Source organism: Trematomus bernacchii, unplaced genomic scaffold (genome assembly GCF_902827165.1).
Source record: "Trematomus bernacchii unplaced genomic scaffold, fTreBer1.1, whole genome shotgun sequence".
Lineage (NCBI taxonomy): Eukaryota > Metazoa > Chordata > Actinopteri > Perciformes > Nototheniidae > Trematomus > Trematomus bernacchii.
This window is the reverse complement of record NW_022987517.1, coordinates 49,388-76,715: the sequence shown is the minus strand read 5'-3', so window position 1 is coordinate 76,715 and position 27,328 is coordinate 49,388. Positions and strand designations below refer to the sequence as shown.

Sequence of the window (27,328 nt, the reverse complement as noted above, 5' to 3'; positions counted from 1 at the left end):
ATCAGCTGTACTCTAAATAGTCTTCAGGCAGAATCATTTCTACACGGATTCTGCAACATGAAAAGGTAGGCTTTGTTTTGTTTCTCGTTAGGTACCTTTACCTTAAGAACCACCAGCATTCTATAGTAATGCTGATTAAAGACTGAGGGATAGTTTGACAGGTTGTTTTTCTAAATGAATCATCTTTTCTTCACAGAATGAAGAGTTGGCTCCACTGTTGGCTGATCTTGGCTTTGGTGTCTCAAAACATTACCTGGCAAAAGCTGGTTTCCAATAATGGTTTAGGTCCGGGTTGCAATAATGGTTTAAGTCAAGATCAAAGGTGTAATTCAAAAGGCAATGGAGTTAAGGCACAACACTTTAGGACAGGTCATAAACAAGATCACACCAAATTGTGTGTTAATAAAGTGCTGAACAACAAACAAGGCGTCAAACATATTGGGTAATCAATTAAAATATATTTATAAGAAAACCATAAATAAAATGTTTCAGTAGATACAATTCAAGAGACGCAATTGTAAATTAGAATGATGTACGAATTTATATCAGTTTGTCCTTTAATTTCCAGAACAGCGATTAAGAACATTGCACATTTTCTGGAGGACACAGAGGTGAATGAGTCTACATCACTGTCTTTCAACAATTCGGTGGCCTTCCTGCACAAACCAAAAGGCCGCTTCAAAGGCCTCGAGTTTTATGCCAGTGAGAATGAGGTAAGGATGCTTGTAGCATGGCATGGAGGCAAATCAACATTATTTGATGAACTACTGAATGGGTTGCCATGATATTTTGAACAGACTTTCAGTATGATATTTTCTTCCGGCTTTCTGCCTTTATTCATTCTTACTTTTGGTGAAATAGCTTGACGACTACTTGATCCATTGGCATAACATTTGGCACAGACATTGATAGTTTCAAGATAAGGTATCCTTGTGACTTTGATAATGCAATGACTTTTTTTCTGTAGTGCTACCATAAGGTTGGCATGTTTTGAGTAGAATTTTTTTTAAACTACTGGATTGATTGGCATGGAATTTGGAGCCCACATACATGTTCCCTTGATGCAGTTTTGTGAACCCTGACCCTCTAGCATGTTTACTTTACATTACTACCACCATAAGCCCTATTCAGCTAAAGTTAGCATGTCAATTACATAGTGTGGTGCAGTAATGAGTCCATAAACCCGGAAATTACTTAATTAGAATTGTCCCACTTCCTGTTCCTAGTACATTTTTCTCACGTTTTTTTGAATGTGTTTTTTGTTAGAAGCCTGAAATAAGGTCTGTTGTTATAACAAGCCTAAGATATTTTCATGTTTTGTTTTACCACGTAAAATACGTTAGTAATTACCCCCATGTCCGAAGCTTTATGGTTGCTAAAGAGTGAATAAATCAGCGCCATTAAGCCAACACATGTCCTTCTTCTTGCTAAGCGGTGGTGATGCGCAGCTATGCGACCTTAATGAAGTTTGTTCATAGCCTAGCAATAGATTTTTACATTTGGCAATTGCATTAACGCTTCAAAATTCACAAAGTGGCGTTACTATGTGGAGATTATCCTGCTTAACAAACATGTTAAGTATCATAAATGTGTTTGCCACAGAGCTTATCTCTATGGAAGAGGATTAGGGCCACATGACATTTTTCTTTTTCACACCCCCACATTTTCTTTTTCATGTGGCCCTAATCCTGTTCCGTATCCAATGGGAAAATCCCATTGCTTTTGTCGAGGGACCCCTTTGCGATGCTAAATGGAGGGTCAACCTAAAAAAATACGTCATACCTGCACCACTCTATTCAGAGGATATTTGGATGCCAACATTAGCATTTGGCTCAATCCCCTGAAATGTTTAAGTACAATCTCAATTATTTGCTAGCATGGTTTTAGAGGCTAATACTCTTAGTCTTAGTCTATATAAAACGAACAACCTACTCTTGGTGTTACCATCTCTGGTCACTTTTCTAGTCGTAAAACCCTCAATTCATAACAAGTCGTTCTGTTAGTTGGGTAGTTGATTATTCTGTGAAACCTCTCTTAGGTCCAAATGTAACTGTGAGAAATCTGTTATTATGTTACAGGTAATTAAAATGTAAGGTTTCCGTTCTTCACTCTGTGCCTCTGATATAGGTAATGACAGGCAAGTCTGTCCCCAATTGCAAAGTGAGGGTTCAACTGCCAAGGGAGCTCGATGCTGGATCAGAAAACTCCATTGTTTTCCACATGCTTACCTGGCCTGAAGCAAACTGGGTGAGATACTTTAATATTATGTCTAATTCTGTAATAAAAAATCTGAATAAATAAAGTTCAAAAGTATGTATTTATTTTGTATTGTATTTACATATGTTCCTATGTTCTCTGTGTGTGTGTGTGTGTGTGTGTGTGTGTGTGTGTGTGTGTGTGTGTGTGTGTGTGTGTGTGTGTGTGTGTGTGTGTGTGTGTGTGTGTGTGTGTGTGTGTGTGTGTGTGTGTGTGTGTGTGTGTGTGTGTGTGTGTGTGTGTGTGTGTGTGTGTGTGTGTGTGTGTGTGTGTGCGTGTGTCACATTGGAGCCATTGGAAGTACGTCATTATTCATTCTCACTGACTGCATGTTATAGAGAACATGTCCTTGTTTCTGACAAAATACTATGCTATGGTACAACTTTCACTTGCTCTTTAGCTATTCACCATTGCGCCCTTCACAAACATGCAAAATGTAATTTGTTTCATGAATAAGAGTGGGCCCACCAATACTGATAATTTGAAGCACCTTTAAATACAGGAAAGATACTTCAGTAAAAAAAACACAATTTACAAAACTGTTGTTGTGCCTTATCTGTTTAACTAATGATGATTTTATGTTGTACTGTAGACCATACGTGAAGCCTCGGCTGAATTATATGAGAGCAGACTGTTTGGCCTGAGTGTGCGGTGCAAGAATATCTCAGGACTTCAGGAGCGCGTCAACATCACATTGGCTGTTACTGTGAATGTAACTACAACTTCTCTTCTCAAATCTTTTTACTTACATAACCTTTTATATTTTTATAAATTACACAAATATACAATATTGTAAACGTTTTACTGTGTTGTGTCACAGGATACCCAAATGCCCTGCTGTGTGTTCTTAAACTATTCAACAAACGGTTTGTGAAAAACAAAGACACGTTTGTATTTTGTTATGAATATTACAATTATTTATTCATTGTGGTCTCATACATGACCAACAAATTGGGTTTTAATTCCCATGTGTCAGGATCTCTCATATAATGGATCTGTCTGTCTACGTTTGTTTGACCTTGCAGACTTTAGCACTGATGGCTGTCTGACTCTGTGGGAACCTGGTCAGAGAAACATCATCTGCTCCTGTGACCACCTCACATACTTTGGCGTGCTCATGGTAGGCTTGTCCTTGTCATCATGCAAAGTAGTCCATATACTGTACATGTAAATATAGTGGATAGCCAAAATACATGATATTTTGCATTACTGAATTATGTAGTTTCATTACAAGGAACAACAACAGAAGCCGTTTTGGATACTTTGGCGGGTCTTTGCATGTCAGCGGACTGTTTTTTACAGTTATTACATCAAATCTCTGCAAAAATGCAGTTATGAAACTCTACAAGTGTGCAATAGAGTGGTGCAGTGATGATAGCTCTAGCTAATTCTTTATAGTTTTAGCTGTCAACATATCCCATTGAAACCCAAACCAAAAACCAATGGAGTTGTGCAGTAATGAATATGAAGGTTAGCATCGCATGGACTCCTTCTTGGTCCCCCGGCTTCCTTTATTTTGTTTGCCCTTTGATTGTCTGTTTGTTTTGTTTGTCCACCATGTACAGCGGCCTTGGGTCCCTTGAAAGGCGCTATATAAATATCATTTATTATTATTATTATTATTCGTCGAATAACAGTGCGATTTATTTGTCTTTGTCATTAGTTTTTGTTATATTGCAGAAAATATGTGTCAAACACATGATACTTACACGTTTTGTTCAGCAGAAATTCTACATAATAACATCACTTTTATGACATTTGAAGCGTAAATTAAATCCCCCAGAAGTAAAAAGCTGATGTAAGGCTGTCAACGAAATACATCATAGTCACATGTCTTAAAGGTCCCATGTCATGGCCATTTCTACTGATCATAATTCCATTGTTGAGGTCTACTAAAATAGATGTATATTGTGCAATTTTCCAAAATCACATTGGTTTCTCATACAGCATCTCTGTATAGTATGTGTATTCACTCTCTGTCCTAAACGGCTTGTTGGAGCTCCTGCCCCCCCCCTCCCTATGAGCCCAGTGGCCGTCTCCGAGACAGCGAGACACAGCGAAACCCAGCCCGAACACACACACCCGCAGCCTGGCTGGGAGTTTGTGTGTGTGTTCACACACCGACTCACAGCCTCGCCGTGTCCCGCCGTCTCAGGGAGGAGAAATCGGCGGAGCTGCAGCTGAGAAAAGATTGAGTGTGTGTGTGTGTGAGGAAGTCCGCTGATTGGTCCATTTGGACCAATCCACGGACTTAACGTAACGGCTCCGCGGACGTAACAGCTCCGCGGACGTAACGGCTCCGCGGATGTAACGTAACGGTTCCACGGATTGGTCCATTTTGACCAATGGGTCCATTTGGGTACGGGCACGTCACTGTACCCAGGAAGAAAAAGAGAAATCTCCAACGAGGCGTTCTGGGGCAGCATAAACAGGTCTTTTCTGTGTTAGAGTTTTACTCGCTACAGGGTGTACTTTGAGGGTTTGTGACGTTGCAGACCGTTTACATGCAGAAAAACCTTCATAACACACAAGGGGACGGGTAATAACCGGAAAAGCATGACATGGGTCCTTTAATATTATCACCGCTTAGCTTAAAGTGGACCTATCATGCTATATTTAAATGATATTGTAGGGCCATACCTATATAAGGTATATTTATACGTTTCTGTTTTCAAAATACCAAACAGATCATGCATTTTAGCCATGCCTCATTTCGCTCTATTTGCTGTTCTCCAGCCCTGTTTTTGCAGGGGGCTGATTCTGTGAGCTGCAGCTGACCATGCCCCCCTGCAGGAGAGAGGAGCCGCTCTGATCAAGTCAGAAGAGGGGGAGAAAAATAGATCTCCGTCCTCCGTGTTTTATTATAGCCTATTATTATTATATAGAGTCGTTATTCATTTGTTTTAAAGCTCAATAAATAACAAAGAAGACCTTTGACCGGCACTTTTCTAATTTTGTCCGGAAGATTTAAACTTTAACGGACATCTTGACTGGCGAAAGAAAACCTAACTGAAACTCTGCCGCACGGTCCCCTCGTTCCTTGGAAGAGGCGGAGAGGTGGGTGTTTGTCATCTGCTGGTGGACTAACCGGAGATAATTACAGTGCTTGCCTCGACGGGGAGGGATTGCATTGAATTAAAGCAGCGGGAGCAAACGCTTGCCTCGGGGAGGGAGAAAAAAAGCCACAGCGGAGAATAAACAGAAGGGTAACCATGGAAGTCTTCTTCACTGCTTTTGTGGCAGACTACAGCGCCACTTACAGGCCTGGCATATGTACTACAGCGTCTCCAGCGCTTTCGAGCGGCAATGGCCGACCGTGGCCCAACCCCACATTCCCCTGATAGGTGGAGAGTTGGCCCAATAGCCGTAGCGCCACCGTCCTGACGTCAGGACAGTGTTCAAATCTGGATCAGTTTTTATCAGATCCGTTGCAGCCCCTTTTTTAGAGATTTGGGTATGGAGGAAAATAGAGAGGGTTGTGTTTTCTGACACTTGGTGAGTTCCCTGGAACACCGGGGACACATATTCATGTATAAAAGACGTACAAAAGTGCATTTTGCATGATAGGTCCCCTTTAAGGCAGCTAATGTTTTAGCCTAATAATGTAGCCACTTGTTAGCAACCGCCATATTTAGGACACCTAGAATCTAGGACATTCACCAGTGGGGTATTAAAGGTAGGGTAGGTAAGTTTGAGAAACCGGCTCGAGATCGCTAGAATTTGAAAATACACAACCGGAGAAAATCTGCCACTTCCTTACAGAGCCCCTCCTCCAACACACACGAACGTGCACATGACCAATGAGGGCACGAGATAAGTTTGTGCACAGATGGAAGGCTGACAGGCAGGTAGGCCATCCAGTTATTTTAGCCGGGCCGACTAAAATGATTGGTGGTACTTTTTACAGTACTACGGCTTCCACAGATGAAATTTGTTTATGGATTTTTTGTCAAAGCACTTGAGATATTCATTGCTATCGGGGTGTTAAGAGCATTCCATGGAATATAACAAAAAGTGTATCTCGAGCCGGTTTCTCAAACTTACCTACCCTACCTTTAACTTACATATTCTATGTCGTAACAAAACTTAAAAATATGGTATAGGCTTAACAACAGACCTTATTTTATGAATCCAAGTAAAGATTAATAAAACAAAACATGGAGTTCGAGGCTAGGGAGCCTTCAAGTGCTAAAATGCTAACTAATTTAGGGTTAGAACTCATTCCTGCACCATCAAAATAAAGGCAAAGTATAAAGATGGGCACGGTCTAAGCAAGGGCACGAGAAATGGCAGAAAAAACAAAAACAAAGATGTGACTATTAAGTAAAAACGTCAATACCATAATGTGAAAATACAAGTCCCAGCACAGCAAAGTGTCCTGGTGTATTGAATAGTTTGCATTAAAGAACACAAGGGTGTTGGATCGTTAAGAGATCATTATGATTGACACTTTAACATTCTGGTTAAATAACAGAAGGTTTTTAATACTAAGGCTGGTAAGAATGGAGCTTGTGTTATTGACTACAGTACAAGTCCTCCAACTCATACGACCAAATAGGTTGATTGTTCAAGCGCTTAATACGACCTATAATCAGGTTTTAAAGTTTTCGACCTCTAGTGCTCCTGTTGACTGCAAACGCTCCGGAGGGTCGTATATTCACAAATAACCCTCTCTGGAAAATCCTAAATTGTAGGATAGTTTGGCCATTAAAATGCTTTTTGATTAGATTTCTAGCGAGAAGTGTATATTGTACTTTTAGAATCCACGTCCAGTGGATGTGTAGGATCTATAATTTGATAGATATTAGGAAGATGATTTGAGGTCTCGCCAGGAGAACGTGTAACGGCAGCGTCCATGTAAGGTTAGCGTCAACCCTCACGGGGTGAAAACAGTATTTCTGGTCTCGAAGGTGGTGGACCTCACCTCCTCTAGGGGGATACGGGGGCATGCTCCCCCCGGGAAGATTTTTTTTTAAATGTTGAAGTTAAATGCATCAATCTGCTGCAACATTAAGAGATCTATGGATACATCTCTCAACAACACCCATGTGAAACAGAACTGTAAACAGATTTACTTTTTCTTTATGCATATTTTACAAATCACTCCCCTTTTAAACTGTATTTTTGTTTTACTGTCCTATAGTATGAGTTGGAATTATTTCATACCTGTTATTCTCTTATTTTTTATAACTATAATGATCATATAAAGGTGTGCCTTGGAAATACTTATTTACATAAATGATTACCAAACCGTTTGAGACCCACTACTTAGACTAAAGTGAAATATCTAAACCAGGGGTCGGCAACCCCTGGCACACGTGCCACCAATGGCACGCGGCACCGTAACCAGTGGCACACTAGGAATAAGTGGAATAAGTGGGCAAAATAGTTAAATTGTATTTTCGGATCCTGAACAAGACCGACGCCAGAGCGCGTCTCCCCGTTACCTGCAGAAGGAAGCCACGCACGCAATGCAGCCCCGCTCTCTTTAACTCCAGGCGACTTTCTGCCGCTTTCCTCCGTAATGCAGTGCTGATAGTTTCACCACAGAGGAAAGCACTTCACAAATTGCATTACCCATAAGGAGCTGTAAAAATACCGCAGTTTTTGCGTGGCGATCGATATCGGCCGATACTCACTCTCTGCCGATCGATCGGTGCTCTCTAAAAAGGCCAATCGCGAGACGTAAAATACATGACACTTTTCTCTGTGTGCGGCAAAACAAGCTCGCCAAAATGGCTTCACCAGTCTGGCAGTATTTTAAGGTGTCCGAAAATGACAATAAAATAGCGGTTTGCAACTTGTGTGAAGCAGAAATCCTGCAGCTCCACCCGCTGTGACGGACCGGTGAGCGGAGCAAAACACACAAGTGTTAGACCTTACACACTTAGCTATTTTATCTACCTCTGGAACTAGTTATAAATATATTTATTATTCACTGTCACTCATTACTGGATCAGTGAGCTGCATGAGATACTGACAGGCTGTCAGGAGAGAGAGAGAGGGGGAGAGAGGAAAAGAGAGCGCTTCCGCTCATTTCTCCCGTGTTATTATCCAAAGTTAATGTAAACTTGAATAATGTAGGCTACTTCATTTGAATCTAACAATTATGTTGGTTGTTGTTTGTGGAAGCGCCAGTGAATGAGCCCCATTAACTGAGTTTTAAACATCACTTTTCACGAGTGTTTTCGTCGAGCTCTTCACCCCTTGTTTTCTAAATGGAGATTGGCTAAGCTAACGCAGCATATGCTCCGACCGTCCACACTCACAACAACGGCCTACAGACATAAATAAACCAGTGACTGTATTCGCCATGACACAGACAGTCTGTGGTTTGTACTTGTTTCACTTTTGTCTAGTTTCTGAACAGATATGAGGAGCTGTGAGCTCTGAGTGCTAACAGCTAACGGCTGTGTTGTTTTTCTGGGGTTCTCATTGAAGATGACGTCACGGCTCCGCCTACACTGCGTTACTATAGATACTACCCCAGTTACTGTAATGGAAATGCGCCATAAAGTGAGCCAGCCCTAACGAGGCCTAGCCATACCGAGCGAGGCCGAGCGAGGCCGTGTAGTGGAAATGCGCCATTAGTGCCGGAGCCTCGCAGCGTGGAAACTGGCGCGCATAATTTTACAACTAAAGACACAGCTACACAAAAAACGCAGCATGTGTACGGCTCATGTGTACGGCTCTGGTGCCTTGGTACAAAGTAGCAGTAAAAACATGGTACGGAATTTCATTGATTTGGGCATTCTCACAATAAGCAAGTGGAATGGATTTGATAATGAAGCACTGACACAGCGCTCTACAAAGAGCGGCGAGTGGATAGACCGATTCACGGACTTTCCGCATAGTAAAAGTGGGGGGGGGTCTAAACTAATCATTTTAAAAAGGTGGGGGGGACTTGTCCCACCCTCATATAATGGCTGCGACGCCCATGCGTGACGTGGATCATAAATGTATCAGCAATTAAACAACATCTTCCATTTCTCTTCACACAATACGTCTCCTTGCAGTATCAACACTAATTCGGCTGACTTTTATATTTGATCCAATTGGTAAATAGGCTATATTTACACCATAACGGTGCACAGCTGATAGAAAAGGACTTACTGATATTACTGATTTTCTTTGCATTAAAGAATGTAAATACTGAGTTGAAAGAATAGTCAGGGGTTTTGGGTGATGGGAGACACATCTATGGATTCAGAATTTCAATAGCTTACCATTAAATGACGGATATACCTTTCTGTCTATGATGTTTTACAAATCAGATATTAATGTGTAGAACTACAATTTGTGAAATATTATAGCAATATCCTGTACAATTATGTGAACACATGAATAAAACTACACATCTTCAGATGTTATACATACATAAGTGTCCTACACTAATAATACAAAGTTATTATGGCATTGTATGCTCTGTGTTATTTGTAACATCTTCAGAAACTACCTTTCCAACTCCTCATGCAGTTGACTGTTACAGGTCTATACCAACACACTCTCACTCCATAAACGTCCAGGAGCGACGCTTGGTCAGGGTTCCGAGGCGTGCAGTTGGGACGCTCCTAGGCTCCTACAGCTTCATAAACAGACGCAAATAGCTTTAAACTGATTGCAATGTATTCCCATCTGCAGCGGGATTTGACGCTCATGGAAGCACGGCATTCGTTTGTGTCGGTGTTTGTTAAAGGCAATGTGAGCGTCCATAGGTTTTAGTGTGTGTACAATGCTTTTGTCACGTTTTCCCCTTCAATTCTGAGAAACAAGTAGTTTTCTATGAGTTTTGGATGGCCGAAGACATTACATTACCCACAATCCTCTGTAGCAACCATAGACTGTATATTGCAACAGGCAACAGCTTCGGTTCATGTTAATTTACAAACTCTTCAACTACAACCGTAGTTATATTTAAAAACATGTTAGAAGGCCTCACGAAATACTTTAATGTAAATTTAAATTTAAATGTGAAGGAATGTGTGTATATTAACTGTGGGTTTTTCTCTGGAAGTTTTTCCTTGTACGATGTGAGGGTCAAAGGACAGATGATGCCGTTTTTCTCATACTGATATTCCGCTATGCACGCTGGGATTTGGTGTTTATGCGATGTGAAATCCGAAAACATTTAAAAAAATTAAATAATACATTATTCCGAGTGTGCTTGCTTTTCTCTTTGAAAGTCATCACATAACGGCATTGTAATACACGTTTCGGCTGCATTAAATATTACATATCTGCCGTAGTTAACTCTATTTATAGAGCCCTGATGAGAAGACTTCTAGACAAACAGGAACTGCCGCCAAAACTGAAAACTTGACGTGGATCATAAATATATAAGCAATTAAACAACATCTTACATTTCTTTTCACACAATACGTCTCCTTGCAGTATCAACACTAATTCGGCTGACTTTTATATTTGATCCAATTGGTAGATAGGCTGTATTTACGCCATAACCGTGCACAGCTGATAGAAAGGGACACCTACTGGTTAAAGCACATTATTGCATTTTATAATTTTATTATTAGATATTAATAGGAGGATGTGCAAAACAGACAAACTGATAAGGCTTTATTTAAACATTAAAGAATACTTTAGGTTAAGGTCTTCTTTTGAATAAGAAAAAAACGTTGGGGGTATCAACAGATAAATATTAAGCCTGACAAAGTATTTAACGTCTAATATATTGCATAGTTTATTTTGGCACTTGACAATCACCTTCCCTGAATTTTACTCAGGTGTAACTAAAGTATGCTTTAAGGGTTGTATATATTTCACATCATTAATCAGAATCTGCAAAGTAACTAAATGTAGTGGAGTCAAAATACCAGGTTAACCTCTGAATTGTAGTGGAGTAGAATTACAAATTAACAATAAATTGCATGTTGTACATGCTGCTGTAACAAAACATCCACGGCAGACTATCCAAAACTGGACCCGTTCGAGTCCAGTTTTGGATAGTCATTCCATTTCAAAGAGCTTGGCGTAACCTTGGCGCACTGCCACTCCAACATCCAATCACAGAGCTTGAGGACTAATCACGGGGTTTGTCAAGCAAAACGGATGTTGTAGTCCCAAACAATAGCTGAGGATTATGGGTAGTGTAGTGTCTTCGGCCATCCTAAACTCCCCAAAAACGATTTGCTTCTCCGAATCGAAGGTTAAAAACACAAAAGCATTGTACACAATTTAAACCAATCAATGTTGTGTAATTAACAAGGATAAACTGATGTTTTTTAGTGGATGAGTAATGCAGATATCACTGTGTAATCATTTGACAGTGAGGGGAATACTTCTGGTTTTATTATGAAAACTTTGAGACCGGAAATACTGTTTTCAACCTGTGAGGGTTGACGCCAACTTTACATGGACGCTGCGGAAAGACGTAGTATATACACGTTCTCCTGGCGAGACCTCAAATCATCTTCGTAATATCTATCTATCTACTATAGATCCTCCACTGGACGTGGATTCTAAAAGTACAATATACACTTCTCGCTAGAAATCAAATCAAAAAGCATTTTAATGGCCAAACTATCCTACAATTTAGGATTTTCCAGAGAGGGTTATTAGTGAATATACGACCCTCCGGAGCGTTTGCAATCAACGGGAGCATATGCCACAAATTGTTGTTTCTTACACGACCACTAGAGGTGCTAAACTTTCAAACGTGACTATAGGTCGTAATAAGCTGCTGAACAATCGACCTATTTGGTCGTTTTTTGGAGGAGGACAGGCTGGTTATTGACTCTGCGGTTGTCTTGTTTAATTATTAATTATAAGAATATCATAGTGGAATTTTAAAATCTAATTAGCTCTATCAAATTACTGACAAATTGTCCATGTTAAAGGAATTATGTTGTCCTTTCTCCTCAGGTATCTTCTGCCTCCCTCTCACAAACAGACCTGCAGATTCTGACATACATCACTCTGATTGGTTGTAGTCTTTCTCTGTTTGCCCTGATCATCACTGTTCTGCTCTTCATCGCAAATAGGTAAAAAAAAAGGAAATATTTCTTGCCATGTGGATGACATTGATCTGTCATACCTCTTTAAGGCCTTGGCAATGTGGGCCTTATTTGTTACTTACTAAATGCAATGTTCTTTTCTCACTCCTTTATTATCATATTTTGTCCCTTTTCTTCCCATATATGTCATGAAATCCTTTAACAAAATAAAAATGTAACACTTACCACGGAACAATTCTCCTCCAGAAAAGTCCGAGCAGATATCTCTATGAAGGTCCACATCAACCTGGCCATTGCCCTGATCCTCCTCAACCTGCACTTCCTCCCCAGCCAGACGGTGGCAGCATCGTCCTCCACCGAGCTCTGCTTCTACATGGCCGTCTCTCTTCACTACTCCCTGCTGGCCACTTTCAGCTGGATGGCCCTGGAGGGCTTACACCTCTACCTTCTCTTAGTCAGAGTCTTCAACATTTATATCCGGAAATACTTGCTCAAGCTCAGCTTGGTGGGATGGGGTGAGTAGAGTCGCAAAGGCCAGGTATCAACAGGTGGCAACATCTGTCAACAAACATTTGAATGATTTAATCCTTAACCTGTTAAGCCCGAGAGACCCCGGTACCGGGGCACTGCCGCAACATCTTGCAGGAAACAGTGTCTGAGGGCATGTTCATTTAATAAAACTATGAATGTTTTTATATCCATGTAACGGGAAGAAATTCATCTAACTGATCTTTTTTTTTTTTTTTTCAAAAGAAAACCCACAATGCTAACACTGAGCCTCTGAATTAGCAACGAGCGAAACATGCTAACACCTTACTGCACCGAAAATCACTCACAAAACCTTATTATTTATCTCTTCTCTACATCCATGACATCGTTTCACATCGTGAGGTGACACAGAATCGATGAACACCCACAATATCACTGAATTATACGAAATGGCGACGTTATAAGCAAAAACGGACATCAAAACAGGTGACGCTAGGTAGCTAAAAATGCTAACATTTTTACCTTGGCTCTGTAGTCTCTCCAAAGTGGTCTTCAATGGCATTAAAACGATAAAAACGCTGCTGAAGTTAATCCATAGGTTAATCCAATGTGTCTGTGTCCCTTTGAAATGATTTCTGATAATCCATAAGCATTAAAACTGCTATAACATTTTTTATATTATTTATATAATAAAAACATTTTTTAATTTTTTTTTTTTCATTGCACACTTTTGCTTTATCTTCTGAGGTTTTGTTATTGCTGTGAGCTAGTGAATTTCCCCACAGGATCAATAATTTGCTATTAGACATTATACTTTAACTTCTAATGTGTATATATATATTTGTATGTTATTTATATAATGTAAAAATATTAATATATATTTTTTTTCTTTTGCACATTTTTACTTTTTACTCTTAGGTTTATAAAACGTTTTTTATTGTATTTCTATTATTTATCTTTATTTCATTTGATGATTCTGTATAAATTATTTTCTGCAAGGCAATGCAAGTTATTTATATAGCACATTTCTTTCGGCCTGGATTTAAAAGTAGTCAGAGTTGCAGCGGACCTGCAGGTTTCTGGGAGTTTGTTCCAGATATTTGGAGCATAATAACTGAACGCTGCTTTACCATGTTTAGTTCTGACTCTGGGGACAGAAAGCTGACCAGTCCCTGAAGACCTGAGAGTTCAGGATGGTTCATAATTTAGCAGTAGATCAGAAATGTATTTTGGGCCTAAACTATTCAAAGCTTTATAAACCAGCAGCAGTATTTTGAAATCTATTCTTTGACACACAGGAAGCCAGTGTAAAGACTTCAGAACAGGAGTGATGTGATCCACTTTCTTAGTGTTAATGAGGACTCGAGCAGCGGCGTTCTAAATCAGCTGCAGCTTTCTAATAGATTTTTTAGTGAGACCTGTAAAGACACCATTACAGTAGTCCAGTCTACTGAAGATAAAAGCATGGACACGTTTGACCAGATCCTGCTGTGACATTAGTCTTTTAATCCTCGATATATTCTTAAGGTGATAGTAGGCTGACTTAGTAAAACATTTTTATGTCTACACACCTAGATTTCTGGCTTTTACTGTTGTTTTGAATATTGCAGACTGAAGCTCAGCGCTGACTTTTATTAGTTCCTTCTTGGTTCCAAAAACAATTACCTCTGCTTTACCTTTGTTTAATTGAATATTAGTGTGTATATACTGTATAGTTATACATCATACTTTGTTGATTATATTTTGTATATGACTATGAGTATTCAAATGAACTAAATAATAAAACACTGCAATATGTGAAAAGTATAATACTTGCCTCTGACATTTTCAAAATAGAAAGACCTAAGGAAATGATAAACAAAAATTTATTTACAGTAAATACAATACTTAATTAAATGTACTTAGTTACTTTCCAATGTCTTGTCTAATGCTTGTGTTTCAGGTCTCCCTGCAGTCATTGTGGCCCTGGTGGTCATCATCGACAGAAGCTCGTATGGACGCATCCCTCTGGACTCTTCTAACCCCAATAGCACACAAATGTAAGGGAGAAGCACATTTGCAAGCATGTACACTTTAAATAGATAGGTAACTAATTGTATTAAGTGTTTTGCATGTGCGTTAGCATATCTGTGTATTCGAATATAACTTGAAAGGTTGCAAAACCCTCATCACATGTCAGAAGCTATTACAAATGATAGGAAAGAATAGCTTGGATGTACTGATATGTTCTATTTCCTGAACAGAGGATTCAAGATTTTAAGGCTTCATTTTCCTATGCAAGATAACTACAGTGAAGTTGTTGCTAGCTAAAGATCGAGGTTCTTTCAACATACTATATATATATATATATTTAAGACAACAAAAATAAAACAAAGGAGTAATCACGTAGTATAAGTGATACAATGGTAAAATGCAGGAATAAATAAACTATGTAATTTGGAAAAATAATAAGATGAAACATAATCTAAAATTGAATTCAATACAGTAGAATAAAATAATGCTTATTCTTATTATATACAAATTAGTAGACTGTAAGATGTACGCTAAGACCCTGACCCTATGGGTACTTTAAAATACATAGCACTGAATCTTGAATCACCTAAATTGGCCTAGAATTGGAACATAATTCATTATAGATTGTTCAGTGTACGGGATAAAACCCTCTGCTCTTTCTTTCTCTTTGCAGATGCTATATAGGGAATACCACACTGAAGATGGTGACCACAGTGGGAGTGTTTGGCTTGGTTTTCCTCTTCAACGTGACCATGTTGGGGGTGACAGTCAGACAGGTGGTGAGTCTGCACCAGAGCAAAAAGGTAGGACTCAACCTGCACTGTTTGCATTCTGCTTTACTTGTCTTTCTTTTCTTCTGGACTGGCAACCAATCATAAGACAGCTCTATGTAACAGTGCAAGCTAGCAGGGTGCGATACCATAGAAACAAACTTAATTAGCTGTTTTCACCGCAAAGGCTCTGCGCCCAACATGGCGGTGAGCAAAGAGCAAATCGTGCCACTATTATGGCAAGCAGATTTAGCTTTTATTCATTTCTGGAGGAAAAAAAAATCAATTCTTACTAGTAAGAATGCAAATTCTTGATATCAAAAATGCAATTCTTACTAGTAATAATGTTTATTTCTGATATCAAAAATTGAATTTTAACTATTTAGAATGCAAATTCTTGATATCAGAAATTCAATTGTAACTAGTTGTAATGTGTATTTCTGATATCAGAAAAACAGCCTGTCCTCCTCCAAAAAACTACCAAATAGGTTGATTGTTCAGCAGTTTATTACGACCTATAGTGACGTTTTAAAGTGTAGCACCTCTAGTGGTCGTGTAAGAAACAACATGCTCCCGTTGATTGGAAACGATCCGGAGGGTCGTATATTCACAAATAACCCTATCTGGAAAATCATAAATTGTAGAATAGTTTGGCCAATAAAATGCTTTTTGATTTGATTTCTAGCGAGAAGTGTATATTGTACTTTTAGAATCCACGTCCAGTGGATGTGTAGGATCTATAGTTTGATAGATATTACGAAGATGATTTGAGGTCTCGTCAGGAGAACGTTAATATACTACGTCTTTTCCCACAGCGTCCATGTAAAGTTGGCGTCAACCCTCACGGGGTGAAAACAAATTGTTTTTTGGGAGTTTAGGATGGCCGAAGACCAGTCGCGGCGCCAGGGTATGGCTGGGGTAGGCTACAGCCATACCAAGAAATGGCTTAGCCCCACCTTAGCCCCACCATGAAAAATGATGTTAAAGTAAGCAAAATAAAGTCCACCAACTCGCGCGGAGTAAATTGCACAGACAGCAGTTAGTAAGATTGATTTCAGTAGCCACTTGTCTGGAAATACCGAAGACTAGAAACGGTTTTGAAAACTTTTGTCACGTAGTGATCGTCTTCTCAATAAAACAGCTTTGATAATGTCTTCTGGCCAATCAGAATCACGATAACGGCGTGGTGTTGTTGCAGGAAGTCCCGACGGAGAATACTTTTGCTGTAGTACATCTCTATACATCGATACAACATTACGTGTTGATAGAAATCAACACGTAATGAAATAAGACTCCACGGTTTGATGATTGATAGGTGTGTGGGCTGTCTTTCATTTGGACACACAGAACAATGGGGGTATCCACCCTTATCCACAATGTAAAGTAATTCACACAGCCTCTTCCCTCTTCTCTCTGTGAGGAGCAGCAGGTTCAGCTTTCAGAACAAAGTCACAAAAAACTAAATATGTCGTGTAGAAATAGATGTATTTATTTTCTTCTCAAGAGAGTACCAGAATGTGTATTTTATGTTAGTATTGAAAAAAATCTCCTGGGGGAGAATCCCCCCAGACCCCCCTGCAGGGGTTGGGTCTTCAGCATGCCTTTCACCTGAGGGGAAATTGCAGGATTGGCTCCAGGTTGCCCTTTTTATTTACTACAAGACAAATGTGCCTTTTTATTTCATACAGTTCAATTTTGATTGAGACAGGGAAATAATCTAAACCTCACGCGTGGCGTTTCACTGTCAAGGGGGGCGATATAGCGTGTATGTAATTACATTGCAAATACTGACTTGAGCCCCACCACTGTATGGGTTAGCCCTACCATAGATTACCCAACAAAAATACTCTGGAGCCGCCACTGCCGAAGACACTACACTACCCATAATCCTCAACTATCGTTTGGGACTACAACATCCGCTTTGCTTGACAAACCCCGTGATTAGTCCCTTATAATATACAACCCTTGAATCAGACTTTAGTTACACCTGAGCAGTGGCGACTGGTCATTAGGGGCAGGTGGGGCACAGCCCCACCTAGTGTCAGCAGAAAGTATTACAAATAATGATTACAAAAATGCAAAAAAATAAATAAAAAAATATATAAAATATATTTTAAGATCATGTTTAATCATCTGATTCGTCTGTACATTGCTGTTTTAGTCTTTGTTCTTCTCATTAGTGTGTCTACAGTCACAGTGTGTGCCTATTGAGCTGTTTAGAGCCATGTGGGACAAAACCTGATTATGCCCCTTCCTCTCGCTGTGAAGTAAACGATGACTGTAAAAACTACACTGCGCATGCTCAGAGTATTTTGTAATGTAATGTGTGTGGCAAAAAAATAATGACCAGAGGGGCACGGAGCTACCATCCCCACCATACGTCATCTCAAATCATTCAGAGCTGATTGGCTGTAAGTACGTGTGCCGCGAAAAGTGTGGTGTGTGAAGAGGAGACGAGAGAGCTGCAGTGGCGCGTCCTAAAACCAGGAAGTAAGCACAAAAAAGCAATGAGATTTCTCCAGAGGATTTTAGAAAATAGCTCGAAATAAGATCTGTGGGAAACGTACCTGTTAGATAAATGCACGTTTTGATTAGCCGGATAACATCCACATGTCTACCCTACTTTTATAATTTTTTTATCATAAATCTATGGATTAGATTTATGATAGTCTTTTGAAACTACAAGAACATAAGGAGGACTTTTACAAAAAAGTAATAGAAATGTTTGTCCAGAAGGATAGGCAAATGGACTTCATCTTCAAGTCAAGGTAAGACCGCCATTTTATTGAAAATGGGATCTTACTAAGAGAGAACAATTCAATATTTAAATGATAAAATTACATTTTTTGGGTATCCTTTTGTTGAACTGTCTGTTTAAAATTAATCGAAGCATCAGACAAAAAAAGCTTTTGAAAATAATATTATATTTTGGTTTAGGTCAAAATATAATATTTGTAAACCTGAAGAGTCAGTGCCAGTGCCTCACCAGCCATGAACCTCACTGCACGTCACTGCAGAAGCTTATATATAGACATCTAAGTTTTTTGTGCCCCACCACTTTTGTACATATAAAAACGCCACTGCACCTGAGTAAAATTCAGGGAAGGTGATTGTCAAGTGCCAAAATAAACTATGCAATATATTAGACGTTAAGTACTTTGTCAGGCTTATTATTTATCTCTAGATACCCCCAACGTTTTTTTCTTATTCAAAAGAAGACCTTAACTTAAAGTATTCTTTAATGTTTAAATAAAGCCTTATTAATTTGTCTGTTTTGTACATCCTCCTATTAATATCTTTGGACGTCCTGCACTGAACTGTTTTATTGTAGAGATCACTATTTCTATCATTGACCTTCTACTTTCCCCCTATTTTGTATGTAGGCTACTCTTAATATTTAAATGTTTTCATCAAATATAACATATTCAATCAAAAAAATCAATAACGTGCTTTAACCACTAGGCGGTGCGGGTTAAAAAACTGTCAAGTTTACAGTGTTAACACAATAAATTATACTTTATGAAGATGTTAAAAATAACACACAGCATACAATGCCATGTATTATTAGTGTAGGACAGTTATGTATGTATAACATCTGAAGATGTGTAGTTTTATTCATGTTTTCACATAATTTGACAGGATATTGCTATATTATTTATACACATTAATATCTGACCAATTAATGTTGTGTAATTAACAAGGATAAACTGATGTGTTTTAGTGGATGAGTATGGCAGATATCACTGTGTAATCATTTGACAGTGAGGGGAATACGGTTTTATTATGAAAACTTTGAGACCGGAAATACTGTTTTCACCCCGTGAGGGTTGACGCTAACTTTACATAGGGGGAAAGACATACACGTTCTCCTGACGAGACCTCAAATAATCTTCGTAATATCTATCATATCCTACACATCCACTGGACGTGGATTCTAAAAGTACAATATACACTTCTCGCTAGAAATCAAATCAAAAAGCATTTTAATGGCCAAACTATCCTACAATTTATGATTATGAGAGGGTTGTTTGTGAATACACGACCCTCCGGAGCGTTTGCGATTGCGGCAAATTGTTGTTTCTTACACGACCACTAGAGATGCTAAACTTTAAAACGTGACTATAGGTCGTAATAAGTGCTGAACAATCGACGTATTTGGTCGTATGAGTTGGAGGACTTGTTGCAGCTTAACTAGTGAGAATTGCATCGTTTTTCTCATTCATTTCAATGGGAATTGGAATTTGAACTAGTTCAAATGCCAATTTCTGATATCAGTAATTCAATTGTTGATATCAGAAATACAATTTGGACTAGTTCAAAATCCTTTTTTGATATCAGGAATTCAATTGTTACTAGTTATAATTCAATTTGTATTTATAACTAGTTACAATTGAATTCCTGATATAAAAAAAATTATTTTGAACTAGTTCAAATTGTATTTCTGATATCAACAATTGGCATTTCAACTAGTTGAAATTGAATTCTTGATATCAGAAATAGGTATTTTTACTAGTTCAAATGTAATTGTAGTAACATTTGAATGACTGATATCAGAAATTGGCCTTTGAACTAGTTCAAATTCCAACTCCCATTGAAATGAATGAGAAAAACGATGCAAATCTCACTAGTTAAAATCGCATTTCTGATATCAGGAATTCGCATTCTAACTAGTTAAAATTCAATTTTTGATATCAGAAATAAACCTTATCACTAATAAGAATTGCATTTTTGATATCAAGAATTTGCATTCTTACTAGTAAGAATTGATTTGTTGATATCCTCCAGAAATGAATAAAAACTAAATTGGCTTGCCATACACTTTAGGCTATTAACATTAGGTTATAAATTTAAAAAACAAGGTCGCATGGCTTAGTAGTCTGATTTAGTCAAATAAAAGTTTCAGAAGATCACCAGTGGGGTATTTACTGACGTATTTAATGTGCTAGGATAAACACAAATTTGTCTTAAGCTTGTGACAATCACAAAGGTTATTTCAGGCATCTTACGGAAAGTACATAAAAAAAAACAGGGAACAAGAAGGGGGTAAAATGCTGAATCAATTCCAGGTTTTAGGACACACTTTTATATGACCTGCTGATGTGTCATTGTATACTTTGTTTTGTGAGTCAGTTTGGGCAGAGTGACAGTAACAGAGCCAAGAAGGACATCTGTACGCTGCTGGGAGTCACCGCTCTGCTGGGCATTACCTGGGGCCTGGTCTTCTTCTCCTTTGGCTACCTGACCACGCCTGGCCTCTACCTCTTCTGCATCCTCAACTCACTGCAAGGTCTGCACCACCTGATCCAACACACTCTCACTCCCTAAGCGTCCAGGAGCGACGCTTGGTCAGGGTCCCGTGGCGTCCAGTTGTGACGCGCCGAGGCTCCTTCAGCTTCATAAACGGACGCAAAGAACTTTCAACTGATTGCAATGTATTCCCATCGGCGGCGGTATTTGACGCTTAGGGAAGCACGGCATTCGTTTGTGTCGGAGGCTGTTAAAGGCAAAGTGAGCGTCCATTCCCATTGGATAACGGAGAATTGTACACCCGGAAGTAAGTATTCCCCTTACTGTCGATTGATTTGACAGTGATATCTCCACTACTCATCAACTCAAAAACACCAGATTATCCTTGTTAATTAAACGACATTGATAGGTTTTAGTGTGTGTACAATGCTTTTGTCACGTTTTCCCCTTCAATTCTGAGAAACAAGTCGTTTTCTATGAGTTTTGGATGGCCGAAGACATTACATTACCCACAATCCTCTGTAGCAACCATAGACTGTATACAAAAATTAAATAATACATTATTCCGAGTGTGCTTGCTTTTCTCTTTGAAAGTCATCACATAACGGCATTGTAATACACGTTTCGGCTGCATTAAATATGACATATCTGCCGTAGTTAACTCTGCCCTGATGACAAGACTTCTAGACAAACAGGAACTGCCGCCAAAACTGAAAACTTGACGTGGATCTTAAATATATAAGCAATTAAACAACATCTTACATTTCTTTTCACACAATACGTCTCCTTGCAGTATCAACACTAATTCGGCTGACTTTTATATTTGATCCAATTGGTAGATAGGCTGTATTTACGCCATAACCGTGCACAGCTGATAGAAAGGGACACCTACTGGTTAAAGCACGTTATTGCATTTTATAATTTTATTATTAGATATTAATAGGAGGATGGGCAAAACAGACAAACTAATAAGGCTTTATTTAAACATTAAAGAATACTTTAGGTTAAGGTCTTCTTTTGAATAAGAAAAAAGCTTTGGGGGTATAGAAGATGAATATGGAGGGATGAAACCCTCTTTGATGGTCACACATGCAGAGCACACAGCACACACAGTGACATTTGTATCTACAGATAAATATTAAGCCTGACAAAGTACTTAACGTCTAATATATTGCTTTCCTGCAATGTTAACTATGTTGAAGCACTTATTTTAACTGATATTATACATATGTATTATACTCTTATAAGATGTATGTAGATAGTATAAGAAATGTGCAGAATATGACAATGTAATGGTGGAGGTACACACATATTGATAGATGTCTTGTAATGCACTGTTGAGGAACCTGCGACCCAAGTTTTTCATTCATTGCATAACTACACCGTAGTTGTGTATAATATGATATGTCAATAAACCTTAGAAAATCTTGAAATCTTGAATGGGATGTGCAAAATAGTCATTATATACAGTCTTTAATTAACTATTAGTAGAGAATAACGACGAGTAAAGAATATACTTTATAAGGATCCTATTAATATCTAATAATAAAATTATAAAATGCAATAACGTGCTTTAACCAGTAGGTGTCCCTTTCTATCAGCTGTGCACCGTTATGGTGTAAATACAGCCTATCTACCAATTGGATCAAATATAAAAGTCAGCCGAATTAGTGTTGATACTGCAAGGAGACGTATTGTGTGAAAAGAAATGTAAGATGTTGTTTAATTGCTTATATATTTAAGATCCACGTCAAGTTTTCAGTTTTGGCGGCAGTTCCTGTTTGTCTAGAAGTCTTGTCATCAGGGCTCTATAAATAGAGTTAACTACGGCAGATATGTAATATTTAATGCAGCCGAAACGTGTATTACAATGCCGTTATGTGATGACTTTCAAAGAGAAAAGCAAGCACACTCGGAATAATGTATTATTTAATTTTTGTATACAGTCTATGGTTGCTACAGAGGATTGTGGGTAATGTCATGTCTTCGGCCATCCAAAACTCATAGAAAACGACTTGTTTCTCAGAATTGAAGGGGAAAACGTGACAAAAGCATTGTACACACACTAAAACCTATCAATGTCGTTTAATTAACAAGGATAATCTGGTGTTTTTGAGTTGATGAGTAGTGGAGATATCACTGTCAAATCAATCGACAGTAAGGGGAATACTTACTTCCGGGTGTACAATTCTCCGTTATCCAATGGGAATGGACGCTCACATTGCCTTTAACAGCCTCCGACACAAACGGATGCCGTGCTTCCCTAAGCGTCAAATACCGCCGCGATGGGAATACATTGCAATCAGTTGAAAGCTCTTTGCGTCCGTTTATGAAGCTGAAGGAGCCTCGGCGCGTCACAACTGGACCCCACGGGACCCTGACCAAGCGTCGCTCCTGGACGCTTAGGGAGTGAGAGTGTGTTACCTGATCATGTTCAGCACATGTTAATATTGGTTGTATATTTCAATGACACTACTCGTTGTTTCTGCAAAGTTGATCCTCTTGGTTTGACTATTAGGATGGGGAACTAAAGCTGAACATTAGGGGCGTTCACACCAAGTACTTTTCCCACAATAGTTCATGAGAACTTTAGTTCATGAGAGCTCTTTTAGTTCTGATGAACTAAAGCAGATCGCGTTCACACCAAAATGAGTTCCTGGGGGTGGATTAGGCAAATGAGCCGCTGACGTCACTTCTTCTTCTTCTGCTTTGGGTTTACTGGCAGGCCGCAAACAACTTCACGGCGAGTACAGTAGGTGGCGGTATGCACCTTAAAGTTGCAATTCGCCAAAAAACCGAGCGAAGAAGGAAAAAAAAAACCTCCGCTTCCGCTGTATGCTTCTGTTTACCTTCCGACCTCAGACACGGTATGGAGTTGACGTTTTGGTGCTCGTGTTATACAGCTTCGTAACTGAGTTATTTAATCCAATAACTCAGCCACAAATACAAATACAGATCGACCATTCAAATGCAATAGAAATGCTGAGTCGGAGGCGAAGGCGGTTAAGAAGCCTTAACAAAAGGATTGGACGACGAAAAGCACACGCTATGGACATGTTTCGCCGTAGGACAGCTGAGGACCGTTATCACGCCCAAAAAACAGCAATGGTACGTTCATTAAATCACATTAATACTATCTAATGTAGGATTTATGGAGTTATGTAGGGCTAATTTGTGTCTTTGTATGTGTTCCAGATATACGAATACTACGGAACGCGTCGTGTCCCGCGCTCTCTCTGGGTGAACAATAGAACATCGGCCTGGTGGGAGAAGGTGGTGCCAACGTACACCAATGTGCAGTGGATCAAAGATTTCCGAATGTCCAAGGGCTCTTTTCAACTCCTCTGTATTCGCCTGGAAGCAACGTTGGGGAGACGCAACCTAAAAAAATCGCCTGGCACCATGAGCGGCTGGTCATCCGATTCCTGGGCCTTGTGTGAATGCAGCAGCCGTTCGTCATGCATCTCCTTGGCACGCAGGTCCTCATTCCCCTTGCTGACCATGGCACGGCGGTCCATCGCCATGATGGTGTCAAGGAAGCTGTCATCGCGGGCCCACTTTCCTAAGGTGAAATATGCAAGATACAAGATCAGTTTAATCGCAACAACGAGACAACATTGTCCAACATTGGACATGGTGCAGGCAGGGACAGTGTACAAAATGCAGGTGTAAAGTAGAAGATAAGATCGGAGCAAATAATATCAAATAAAAAATAAATATCAAAGTGCCCTTATTTATTGTTTTGTGCTTAATGTATGCTTGAACTTTGTTTTATAGGGATTAGTGGACATCAGTTAGATGTGTAACCTTCTTTCAAGGCCAGAGTAGTTACAGTGCAAGTGGATTGACATCTAACATAACATGGCTGAGTACAATTATAACAATCAATAAAAAAAAGGAAAAATAAATAGAATTTCAATTACATTTCTACTTAAATGTGCAAAAATATTAGAACATCAGTCTTTGTGGCATGCAGGTAATCAACTGTTTAAGCTTTTACCATTAACATGTAGAATGAATGTTGCAAATGACTTGAAATTATAGCAACTACAATGTATTGTTAGAGGTAGCATTATGTCCAGCTAGCATGCTAATTGCTAACGTTATATTATCGTTTTATCCCGGAGGGGAAAACTAGTTTCTAATCCTGAGAGAAACACCTCGCCTGAATCACACGATTAGTGCCATGAGTTCGTGAAGCAAATTACAGAACATTGCACACTTATTCACAAGTCAAAACGTGTTCATAGCGGGGACGGCTGAGAATAGCTAGCTAGCTAGATGTTGTTAGCCAGCTTGGACCTATGATAGCAAGTTCTAGCATGGCTAGCTCGATCTACTGAGCAAATAAAAGTACATCTAAGACCAGTATTGTGCAGATTAAAACAGTGCAGTGCATGTATTTTATTTTACCTTCGTAGTCGTCCCGACATGACTTTGCCAGGTCTGCTAACTTTGCTGAGCCACGGAAACTGCATTCAGTAGAAGCTTCTGAATGCGGCGCTTCGCGTCCTCCGAGTAAATCGCCAGAAGCGCCGACACATCCTCATCACTCCACCGCTCCGATGATTTATTTAGTGTTGCTATAATAACTGCTTTCACAAAAGTAATCTCTTCGGGTGCGCTGGCCGAAGCGAGCAAATACAATGAACACAAAAAAAAATTCAGAGTCAAACGGCCGTGGTTTGCATTCCGCACAGCCAATCAGACGTACAAACTATTTTCTCCCGACAGTCCCTGCTCTCTAGCAGGGACGGAAAAGCGGGTCAGACGAACTAATTTGAACTACTTTAGTTCCTGGGGCTTTTTGGTGTGAACGCAAATATATCGTAGTTCTGATGAACTATTGTGGGAAAAGTACTCCAAAGTACTCCGGTGTGAACGCGCCTATAGTTGATACACATGTTAACTCCCAATCTAACGTGGTTAAGAGCAGGGACCGTAATGTTTGATCCATGCCAGACCATACAGGGCAATTTGGGAATGGAAACACGTGTGCAGCTGCATGAAGAACTTCACGATAAACTGTGTATCTTTAGATTACTTTCAGCAACAAAATATTGTGCATATGAGACAATGTATTGATATTTTATGTGTAATGGATATTGGTCTGACATGTAGAATATTTGTATATTGACAAACAGTTACATGACAAAGTTATGAAGTGTATCAGGGTATTTGCATGTTTTGCATGATCCTCTCACTTTTTCGTCACTTATTTGACTCAGGTTTATTCATCTTCCTGTGGTTCGTGATGTCTCTGAGAAGGAATGGACAGCAATCTACAACTAGTGTAACACCCAGCACCAATACCTAAGCCTCATCCAACACATCAAGACTTTTATTTATTTTTTATGTCTCCTCCATACCTAGCAAAAGCATTTTTCATACTTCCATTCTGTCGCAAATATTTGATCATGACAAAAACTTGCAAGCTACTCACAGATAAGCACAATCTAAATTTGAACCATGACATTTCCCGCTGTCATGTTTATGCCCTTTGCATTTTGATTTCCTCCTCTGAACAACATTCAGAATAGCAGTTGTCTTTTTCCCAGGTTGTCAAATACTGACACTTTGTAACGCCGCTCAGCGTTTAATACCCACACCCATAGCTGCTTTCCCCCCCCACCCATGCATGACTGTAGTGGTATGAAGGGGTTGCCACCCATGTTTGAGCGCACAGATTTTGCCAAGCAGCTTTTAGTACAGTTTTATTTTGTTGGTGAATGCTCTTGCAGGTAGTAAAAGCAGTGCATGGCACCCTTAGTACAAAAATGTCTTCCATTTTTGTAAAGCACTTTGAATTGCCTTGTGTTGAAAGGTGCTATATAAATAAACTTGCCTTGCCTTGCCTTGCCTTGCCTTAAGTGTTTGTATCAGCACCATGCTTACAAAATGTGAATTCATGTAAACCAATCCACAACAATAATAGGTCAGACAACAGCTCACTTTAACTCTGTCCGCGTAGAGAAGTGACTAATCTTACTATATATTATGCACGTAGGAAAACTTATAACATACTTAACCAACATCACATATTTCACCCATTTTTACATTACATAAATTACTGCTAATTTAACCCAAACAATTAACCTTTTTCTTTTAACATCACCAAGTAGTGTTGTTGCCTAATCCAAAGTAACACCAAGGGTACACAGTGAGTTACAAAGAGACTGCAAAGCATTCATGTGATGAGACCACGTTGGTTATTTCTCCATTCCACTAACCCTAACCCTAAATGTACAATACGAAATAGGGTCCAGAAGAAAACCCAGAATAAGCAAATGCAGTGGCTCTCCTGGAGTTCTCCAGAGGTTTAAGAAACAATTGCAAATAGTTTTTATGCCTCCAGACACACATCCACTTTTTCCACGTTGTGTCCAAAGGCAAATATTTATACACAGATCTGAGTCTGATCTGGCTTTGATTGGGTGCAGTGAGACAGCAGAGATTCTCTAAGAGTGTATGTCTGGTGGCCTTATCCTACAGATAAAATATATTGTATTTAAAATAGGCTACTGATGTTCATCATGTCTATATATGTATATATTAAAATATTTGTCATGCTCTTCACAGTGT

At 39.2% G+C, this 27,328-nt stretch overlaps 1 protein-coding gene across 1 annotated transcript; it reads left to right on the top strand.

Annotated features, from left to right (window-relative positions):
- On the top strand, positions 1-27,303 carry LOC117471572 (adhesion G-protein coupled receptor G5-like). Its single transcript, XM_034116680.1, has 13 exons — positions 1-65; positions 197-442; positions 569-713; positions 2,128-2,247; positions 2,849-2,968; positions 3,077-3,122; positions 3,282-3,376; positions 12,136-12,254; positions 12,474-12,742; positions 14,659-14,755; positions 15,403-15,532; positions 20,630-20,786; positions 25,975-27,303. The coding sequence occupies exons 1-13, from the start codon at positions 58-60 to the stop codon at positions 26,061-26,063; spliced, it is 1,641 nt and encodes a 546-aa protein (XP_033972571.1). The 5' UTR covers positions 1-57; the 3' UTR covers positions 26,064-27,303.
- The last annotated feature ends 25 nt before the right edge of the window (positions 27,304-27,328 follow it).